We start from the raw sequence: 10,228 nt of genomic DNA, 5'->3' as shown, positions 1-10,228 counted from the left end.
TCTGTGGACGAAGGCGGTACCGGGGGCGGAGGATCCTGTGCTGTCTGAATGGGACCATTTCCTTCAGCCATCTCAGCATCCCCTGAATTGCATTGTGGGGCAGCAGGAGGCTGTTCAGGTTGTTCAGGCTGCAGATTCGAAGGATTCGAATTGTCTATCTCCGTGGCCTGTTCCTGTGCTTGCCTATGGGATTTCCGAAGGAGTGGGCAGTCTCTGTAAAGGTGCCCCACTTTGTGGCATCTGCGACAACGATATGGAATGCCCTCGTAGTCAATGATCTGCCTTCGCGCAGAATCTCTCCATTGGATGGTAATGTATTCATATAGTCCTCCCCGAGTATCCATATAAATAAGAATCCTGGCATAGGCCATCATACCAGTCTGGAGGTATGAATTGTCATAACCCATATAGGATCCCAGAGCGTTGCCAATGCGCTTGAAAATCTCCTCTGACCAATATTGTAGGGGGAGACCTGGAAGCCGAATCCAAATAGGGCCAATCCCAATTTGCTCCGTCTCAGGATCAAATAACGGAGTCCACCGCTTGAGTAACACAGGTGCATGGTCAAAATGCCAGTGAGAAGACAAAACCCAGTTTGTGTGGTCGGCACGCGCGAAACGAAGTGCAAACCATCCCCTCACAAATGTCTGTACAAACGGTAGATCGACCAAGTGGTGACCCCAGACCTCAGTAACCCATGCCTTCAAGCGTGCCGCCGTGTAGTTCCGTCCCCTTATGCGACCAACTAAGACCCGGTCCGCAAAATCCATAGCTTCGCCCCACTGAATGTCCTCTTCCAGCCTGAGGAAGTAGTCAGCCTCTCGAGATTTAAAACATTTAGTTTTCTTTCTAGGGCCTCCAGAATGAGAAGGGATCCTCTGCGAATGTGGAGCCGATGGAGGCGTATGGGAAGGTATGGATGAAGGTAAGGATGCAGGGATACCAGCGAAGGGGGCAAGAGAAATGCCAGATAGGGGATCCGAGAGGGGAGGTACGGATGAGAAACAACCAGACGAGGGACCAAAATAACCCGCAGAGCCAGAGGTAGCCAAAGCAAGGTTAGGGTTATGCGCAAGGTGTGAAGAGCCTATAGTCGGTGGAGTTAACCCGAGGGATGGGTTTAACGAACCAGCCACAAACCCTAGGGTCGCCGGGGAATGAGAAGGCGTCGAGAGGGCCGGCCAGGTGGGTGGGTCGTCCGGAAGAACCACGGGCATAGTTCTGGAGGATTCTCCATGCACATACTGAGAGTAAATCCCAGAAAAATCACCATACAACATTCCATCTGAGCTGGCATTGGGAGTTCTCCAGATGGAGACCCCTTCCAAGGGATCCGCGGAGTAGTCCACACTCTCCAAGTCATCCATGGTAACGGCTTCTCGAAACGGTGAGCGAGTCAAGCGGTGGAGAAATCCCGGCAGTATGACACGGCACAGTAAAAAACCCCAAGGTAAAATAAACAAAATGCTGGTGCAGTTAACGGCCGTAGGTTACCTGACTGCATACATCTTCAAGGTAAACGGAAGACCTGAAGGTAAGAACCAAACGGCAGCGAAACGGCAGCATCGAACGGCAGCATCGAACGGCGGATGTACAGGCAGCTGTAACGGAGAGAGACCAGCGTCGAAATGTAGCAAAGGGAAAGTGATGCATGAAACAGAGCCTGTAGGGTTCTGAAAACCCTACCCAAACCCTGACCGCACGGATGGTCTACACGCGAGTCGCTCCATCCCCGTTTCCGTGGCATGTCTTGGGTCTTTAATTGTTTTATTCATTCTAAAATATATTAACTTAAAAATTTTATTTATTATTTTTTAAATCATAAATAGAACCATCATTAAATACTTATTATAAATTTTTGTTTTTCTCTTATTTTTTTAAATTTTTGTATAAAGAATACATCATATACACAAAGTCATCACATAAGATCATCATGTAAGTTATAAGAATGGATCACATCAAAAATCATCCTATCATTTATAAAAATTGAACATAAATAGAAAATGGTCCAATCATTACCAGCACATATAAACCCAACTAACACATTTCAAATAAATTAATTTTATAAACTCTAAAATTATATTTATTATTTTTTAAATTATAAACAAAAACAATCATTAAATACTCATTACAACTCTGTTTAAAAATAAGTTAGTTTTATTAAGTTTTTAAAATTAATATATTCTATTAAAAAGACCATCATTAGTATACGCTTTAGTTATTTAGTTATTTGTATGCAAGGACATTTTTGGAATTATAATGTAGGGATTTAATCACAATTTGGGGAAATTTCCGAGTAATCTTTATAATGAGATCCCTGCTGGCCATTACGGTAATCCACACAAATCATTGGTGGAATTTCCATTCAACACTGGAAAAACTCCAAACCAAAGGTCAGATATTATAAACTATATAGCATTTAATGCTACAATAGGAATATATAGATTAATAATGAATAATACAGCCCTGAACCCAATTCTGTTCAAAATTTGAAACAATGCTAGCTGTTGGATGGAGATTGGGTATTTAAATATGGGCCGTCAGATGGGGTTTGAACAACCACAGCAACGGTTCCATTGAGTTTATTCAGATCCATTCCATTGTCTTACTTTTTTTGCTCAGTGGGGTGGGCAGTGTGTGTATTGTGGGCTCGTTGGTGGGGTGAATTGATTACAGAGGAAGCCCAGGAAGGCACTGGAAGCATTTCAATATAAATAATCTCTGCAATTGATTGAATCGGCCCGCCATGGACAAGTATGAAAAGCTTGAGAAGGTCGGGGAGGGCACCTATGGGAAGGTGTACAAGGCAAGAGACAAGATGACTGGACAGCTCGTTGCTCTCAAGAAGACTCGCCTTGAGATGGACGAGGAAGGCGTCCCACCCAGTTCTCTTCGTGAAATCTCCCTCCTGCAAATGTTGTCTCAGAGCATATATGTTGTTCGGTAAGTATTTTTTTGGTGGAGGAGCGGGTTCGAATCGTAGAGTTTCAGTATTTGGGGTTTGAGTTGATTTTATTATATTTTACATGGCATTTAGGTCTCTGTTTCTGAATGTATAGCCCATGATATGCTGGGTCATCATTATTACTATTGTTATTATTTTCCACTCCTGAAATGCTGAGAGGAGCAGCAATTTTTCTCTGGTTTCTGCACCGTGAATGCTTTCAAATGGATGTTTTTTTGTTAGGTCACAATGGCGAAAATCTGATCCATATCTCATCTGTTCCGTGATATTTTCTGGTTGGTGTTTGGTTGAATTTCTATCGGTAGATGAGATTCTGTTGGATCATATTTGAAAATTTGAAATAAGGAAATGGCGCTTTTCACTTTTTCTGCTATCCCTGTCATTGTCTTGAATATTTATTTTATAATTTTTTATTTTTTGATAAATGCCTAAGATGAAAGGTGGGGTTAATTTCCTAGACTAAGGTTTAGATATTATGCCAAAATCATTCGAAACTTATTTCAGGTCTGATCTTTTTGAAACTCATGCCATATGGGTAAGGCAGACTCTGATTGTCGGGCTTAACACTCTGTTGACCTCATCAGTGAATCAATGCCCCTCAAAGCTAATGTGTATTTTTTTTAACTCATTTGTTTTGAAGTGTGAAGTAGAGTAATCCTGCTATGATTTCTTTGTTGCTTACTTTTCAAACACAGATTTGTTTGTTGGGATCACCTGTAAACTATGATTTGTGAAAAGGGCAATGGTATTGGTATTCCCCTTAACTCTGGTATTGCTGTGATGTGTTTGAACTCATTTGTTTTAAAGTGTGAAATAGAGCAATCTCCCATAATTTCTTTGTTGCTTGTTTTTCAAACACAAATTTGGTTGTTGGGAGCACCTGTAAACTATGATTTGTGAAAAGGGCAATGGTATTGGTATTTCCCTTAACTCTGTTATTGCTGTGATTCTTTTCAAATTGGTATTTGTTTGGGAATCTAGTTTTGCTAAATCTTAAAGAACAATGCTTCCTTTTTCCAAGTTATTCCCAGTATTTCAAATGTGTATTTGTTTGATTTCAGTTGTATAGCAGAATCTGAAAGGGGAATGCAGTCTGTGCCTGCTAGGTTTTCTTACAGCAAGTAGCTGGTGTTTGATCTTTTGCTTTCGAATGCCATGGATGTGAAAACTACCATCAATATAATAACCAGATTTCATCTAAACGCTAATATGCCCTTCCTAAGCTCTAAGTGATTTCAGGGTTAAGCTCCAAAATAATTCTAGGATTTTTGTTCAGTAAGGGGTAGGCTGGAATTTTCAGGTTGCTTTGTGTGGAGCATGTGACGAAGAAGGGAAAACCACTGCTTTACCTAGTCTTCGAGTACCTTGATACAGATCTGAAGAAATTCATCGACTATCGACGCAGTGTCAATGCTGGTCCTCTGCCGCAAAATGTTATTCAGGTATTTCTTTCACTGAATTTTTTTGCGGTTTCATCAAGTATTTCTTTCACTGAACCTTTATGTGCTTCCATTCTGCATATTGCATTGCATCGGCCATTTTTTCCAAGGGCAGGACTCTGATTTCTGCATACGGGTTTTGGAGTACAGAGTTTCATGTATCAACTGTTGAAAGGTGTAGCTCATTGTCACAGCCATGGAGTGTTGCACAGGTAATGATTGATTGGACATTTATATTAGTTTACTTATACCCCGTCTTCTGCCGTAGCTCAACCGAAACCTATGAGGTTGTGTGAGTCCAAATTAATAAACCAGATAAACAGGAATGGTACATGGTTGTTTCACTAATAATCTTCCATGGGATTTGATTATCTTCAGGGATTTAAAACCACAGAATCTATTGGTCGATAAAAGCAAAGGCTTACTTAAAGTTGGAGATCTGGGACTTGGGAGGGCTTTTACTGTGCCTTTAAAGTGTTACACCCATGAGGTTCTTTCTGAAATTCTTTGTCAGATGGCCTCATTTGATTTAACATCCTTTTAAATTCTTGGTCACTGATTAAGATTCTGATTTAGGTTCTGTATATTTATAGGTTGTCACCCTATGGTACAGAGCTCCAGAGGTGTTGTTGGGATCAACTCACTATTCCACACCTGTGGACATTTGGTCTGTAGGATGTATTTTTGGTGAGTGTGGCTTATAATATTCTGAAGACTTGATTTATTTTTTCCATAATCTCACTCTTGTAATTATTCCCAGTTTTGCCTCTATGTGGGAGGATTGATATCTAATATGTTGTCTGGGTTCTTGTAGCTGAAATGGTGAGAAGACAACCACTTTTCCCTGGGGATTGTGAAATACAACAGCTGCTTCATATCTTCACGTATGTTTATAAAGTTGTTTGGAAAACTTGTTTTAGTGCTACTGCTCACTAATTCAATCGTACAGTTAGAAACTGAATTGAGTCGATTTGCATTCGTGGTTGAAAGGTTGCTTGGAACCCCAACTGAGGAAATGTGGCCTGGAGTAAAACGTCTAAGGGACTGGCATGAGTATCCTCAGTGGAAACCTGAAAACCTTGCTCGGGCAGTTCCAAATCTATCACCAACTGGTCTCGATCTTATCAGTGTATGTTCTTCCTTACCTGTCAAACCATCATATTTTTAAACTATTGGTGCCCTTGAAAGGATTAAGAAAATGACAAACTTACTTCTCTCATGCAGAAAATGCTGCAGTGCGATCCTGCAAAGAGGATTTCAGCAAAGGCAGCTATGAATCACCCTTACTTTGATGATCTGGACAAGTCTCAATTCTGAAGTATTCAAATTTCACTATTTATGGGTGTTCAAGGATGCCAGAGACTTTTAAGTGATCATATTTAAGGAACTGTTCCTGCCACTTTGGAGGTTTAAGCAGCCACAGTAAAATGGTTTTTCTTGCTATAGATTGCAAGTCTCATCTGTTGTTTGCAAAAGCAAACAGAAATTCCAATTTTTGCACTTGCTTCTACTCAGCCTTTCATTCATTTGTTCATTAAGTGGTACTGGCAGAGGACATGTCTATTTATACAAGCAAATGGTCCTATTGGCTGTTTAAAACAGTTCTATTTAACTCGATCAAAATCTGACTTATTTTGAAATTCTTCTATCTTTTTCGAAGTGTTTCCTGCAATGCCAGTATTAATGAAATATGCTAATGAAACATATATATAAAGCAAATAAGAAAACCCATCCTGCATGTTATTGCAGTTACTGTTACGGAATGTTTTGGACAAAGCAACTCATAAAAATGCTCAGGGCTATGTTCTTTTCATGTAAGAGTGTATCTGTCTTCGGACAGAATTTATAACAGTTTTGAATATACTAACTCTTTGAGCCTTACACATGGGATCATTCATCCAAAACAGCATGTTTTCAACATCGGCCATTGTAGAAATTTGAATCAAAATTATTGTGATGAAGTTAAATAAAAATTTAGTCATTAGTCCTCACAAACCATTTCCATGTGAAAGTTCTCTACTTTGTATATCGTAAAAACACAGATATGCTCCATTCTGGAGACCAATTTAAGACACTAACATTAGGTTCTGGAGGCATAAGCTAGGGTTATTTAACTTTGTTTATATTGTGAGTTGATGTAAGAGATTAGCTTAGGTATGTTAATTTTGGATTCAATATATGTATATGTTGGATTCAGTAAATGTATAGAAATTAATTAAAATTAAAATTTTTTTTTTTTCCGAAGAAATATTTGGGCAAATCCACCTAAAGGCATCTCTTGTTGGCTTATTAGCAAAGCCTAACCTTGAGGGCGTTGAAGAGAATTGACCTTGTGACCACCCATTAACGAGATGCTTTAGCGACGGGAACTCAAACAATTGAGCTAACTCTCGAGGCTTTTTATTTTTTATATTATTAATATATTTTTCTTTCATTTAACTTGAAAATTTATTGTATTTACATTCTAATTTTTATTTACAAATGTTATATTCTACATTATTCAAAGTTTAATTTGAATGGGAAAATTGATAAACAAGTGGAGGAGAGGCTCCTTGCTATTGGCAGCTAGGGTTTCCCTAGCCGCGACATCAACTAGCTCAAATCATGATTGTAGGCGCTCTGACCTTGGACTCCATTTTGTGATTTGGCCACTGAAGATTAGTTTTGGCTAAAAGAGACCTTGGCTGCTGTAGCTGCGTCTCCTGTAAGGTTCAAGCTTGCATTTGACAGACGTACCACAGGAGGCTTCTCAGATCTGATATTGCAGATCATTTTTCCTCTCCTTTATGGAGGAGGTGGTTGTATTTAGAGCCCTTTTACAAGGGCATAAACCGCGGGGGCCTTCTTCTCCCCCCCAAAAATTTGTGAAGAAATTAGCTAAGATTCTAGATGTGGAACTCTCTCCATCAAATCCATGCAAGAGAGCCTTAGCCCTCTCAGAAAAAGCATTGGTTGGCAAGTTTATGGGCTTATGGCCGAATCCAAAAGTTGTTGAATCTTGGATCACGGAACAATGGACCCCAAGATTCAAGGTCAAATAAGTTTCTTTGCAGTAGGTAGGGGTTTCTATGTTTTTCTATTTGTGAATAAATTGGAAAGAGATCTGATTTTCAAATCAGGGCCGTATTTTATGGGGACTAGAGGCCTCTTTATCTCCCCATGGACTCTGGATTTCAATCCAAATTCTGAAATTACTTTTGTGTTGGTGTGGATTCCTCTGCGTCACCTCCCTCTCCATCTCTAGGGCCCTAATGCATTAAAAGAGATTGGAAATAAACTGGGATGCTATTTGGACAAAGCAAAACCAAAAGGAGGCCAATTTTCTTGTGCTCGCATTTGTGTCAAAGTAAATATCTCTGAAGGTTTACTAGAGGCCCTAAAAATAAATTTAGGGGAAGGGAGCCATATTCAAGAATTGGACTCTGGGCAGATTCCTTTCAAATTCATCATCTATTGTTCCCATGGGCACTTTGCTAAAAATTGTCCTCAACAAAAAAAGGATGAGCAAATCCAAGCCCCTGCCTCTAAAGAAGGGCAAACCCATAACCCCCATATCAAATGAGGGCAATTTTCAACCAGCTCAAAAGTGAAGGAAGAATCAATAGAACAAGATTGCAGCTCCAAAGAAATATGCAGTAGAAGTTCATGAACCTTCCCTTAGCAAAAATGATTTTGAGTCTCTTCAAGATCCAGAACAAAATAAAATTTCTTCTCTGGATGAAACCCCAAAGGAGGACCAAAGAAACTTAGCAGTGTCGGGGGAGAACGAAGACAAAGCTCCTTCGACGGTTGTATCTTTAGATACATAATCAGACTTTGCGACAAAAGTGTTAACAATGTCAATTCTGAGCTTGCGGAGATGAGTAGATCCACTCCAACGTTTTACAAACTAGCGATGACAATTAAAGCACCTCATGCTAATTCAAGTACAGGAGGCAATGCCAGAAAATCGCTCTCCTCAAATGCAGCAGAATTGCCTCTCACAAGAGGTCGAAAATCCCATAAGGAAAAATGGGAACGTGAAGTGGATGTCAATTTAGCTTCAAGATCCCAACTTCGTGTAGACTCCTTGTTGCAAAAGTCTCCCAAATAAGTCAATGTATTGTTTCTGCATATTATTATGTTTGCAATTTGTAAGAATTTACTCTTGTAATCACAAGGAAAGTCTTAGTTGTAGAAACCGTGGAAGATACTGGGATTTGTCTCCTAGAATCTTAGTCAGTTTCTCAGTAGAAGATCCTCTAAAGATGGTGCAAATGTAAGGAATTTCCCTACTTTTTTGTTGCGTTTGTGCGTAGATTTAATAAAATTCTCTACTCATTCTTGTTAAAAAAAAGGTTTAATTTAAACTAAATTAAGGGTGGCAAGAGGGGAAGGGATTTTAATCAATCTCGAGGGATCAATTGAAGTTAGGTTTGCATGGGGTTTAGGAAGAAAATCAAACAACCAAGCTGAAATGTATGGGCTCCTCCAAGGTTTATTCATCGCCAAAGATAAATGTGTGGATGATTTAGTTCTCTTAGGCAACTCCTTACTTTTGATCCAGTGTCTAAATAATGGAAAGAACTCGAAAGACAACACTCTGGATAGGATTCTTCAGAGAATTGGAAGTGTTTGGTCAGCCTTTCATTCTAGGAGCTCTTTCTGCATTCTAAAAAACAACAATATTGAGGTTGATATGAATGAAAACCAGGCTTGCTCTCTGGATGAATTTAAGCTTGAAATAAATTAGCAAAACACCAATTGTTTAATTCCCTAATGGCTCAAAGGGCACTCAACATGTGGAATACCTTAACGCATTGGGTTTGTTGGATATTGAATGCACCATTAAGCAATGTCATTTATTTCCCTAGCCCCACTTGTTCCCTTTACCGATCATTCTCTGCCCCAAGTAATGATGACCCATCATTCATCTAGATATATGTGCAGTCTTCTGCAACTACCTCCGAAGGAGAGCAGCATGCAAGGGACAACTAACTAACATTGGGACAGTTGTATGGTACGTAGCAGCAAGCTAAGGACAACAAGCAAGCAAGGTGCAGCGAACACATAGGTCAGGATGGCAACATGGTACAACAATGGCACATATTGCAGTACAGTGATGGGTACAATCATGATTAATGAAGCATGATGAGATGCAACATAGTGATGATGGGTGCAGCATGGTGCAGCGCGGTGAGGTGCAACATGATGACGAAATGCAGCACAACAGTAGGTGAAGCAATCAACTTGGAGAATCATTTGAAGCAATATGTCTTCAACTGATCTCATGCAGATATCATAAAGTCAAAATGTTGACTTCTATTGTAAATGTACTCTCTCTCTCTCTCTTTCTCTGCTAAACTTTGAAGAACATAAAGGAAGAATTGATCAAGGGTTTCCCACATTGGAGTTTATCCCTAGCCGGCGCCACATCTTGTGTCCTCTTGTCTTGGCTTGTCTTTTGTGATTTATATTTATGTTCTATCTGCAGTTTACTTTAATGCTGATGTGATTGCTAATCTGGAAAAGATACTGTGAAAATTAAATAAATTGCTCTAGCATAGAACATACCTAAATTTAACATGGTATCGAAGCTGAGGTGAAGACAATGCCCAAGCAAGAGTGAAAGAGCAATCACCAAAGACAATTGGGACAAGACAAAAGGATCAATGGGATCATCATCCCTCTTCTCATTCACTAAGGGTGAAGTTGAAGCAGAGAATATTATCAGAATGGCGAAGCGGAAGTTTCTGATGGCCTACCTAAAGATCACTTCATTGGGAAGTTCAGATCCAAGGGTGGAAGGAAAGGCAGATGCCTTGGTTGCAATAAGTTTGGCCAT

The 10,228-nt window shown here is 39.7% G+C and overlaps 1 protein-coding gene across 1 annotated transcript; it reads left to right on the top strand.

Annotated features, from left to right (window-relative positions):
• The first annotated feature begins 2,499 nt into the window (after window positions 1-2,499).
• Window positions 2,500-6,056, top strand: LOC149158912 (cyclin-dependent kinase B1-1-like). Its single transcript, XM_089436353.1, has 8 exons — window positions 2,500-2,943; window positions 4,266-4,407; window positions 4,555-4,616; window positions 4,783-4,894; window positions 4,998-5,091; window positions 5,219-5,288; window positions 5,395-5,533; window positions 5,629-6,056. Exons 1-8 carry the CDS (start codon window positions 2,747-2,749, stop codon window positions 5,719-5,721), a joined length of 909 nt encoding a protein of 302 aa, XP_089292479.1. The 5' UTR covers window positions 2,500-2,746; the 3' UTR covers window positions 5,722-6,056.
• Window positions 6,057-10,228: the final 4,172 nt, after the last annotated feature.

The sequence above is a fragment of the Pinus tabuliformis genome, chromosome 5_2, assembly GCF_031772625.1.
Source record: "Pinus tabuliformis cultivar Carrire ecotype Pingquan chromosome 5_2, CPIR1, whole genome shotgun sequence".
Lineage (NCBI taxonomy): Eukaryota > Viridiplantae > Streptophyta > Pinopsida > Pinales > Pinaceae > Pinus > Pinus tabuliformis.
Note: the sequence above shows the minus strand (reverse complement) of the source record. Positions and strands in the feature narration are given on the sequence as shown.

What these genes read in the sequence shown, in the direction of transcription:
- LOC149158912 (XM_089436353.1), top strand. Translation starts at nt 2,747, where the DNA reads ATGGACAAGTATGAAAAGCTTGAGAAGGTCGGGGAGGGCACCTATGGG. An exon ending in TAAAGTGTTACACCCATGAG is followed by an intron (nt 4,895 to 4,997) that starts GTTCTTTCTGAA and finishes GTATATTTATAG; the next exon opens with GTTGTCACCCTATGGTACAG. An exon ending in CAGCTGCTTCATATCTTCAC is followed by an intron (nt 5,289 to 5,394) that starts GTATGTTTATAA and finishes CGTGGTTGAAAG; the next exon opens with GTTGCTTGGAACCCCAACTG.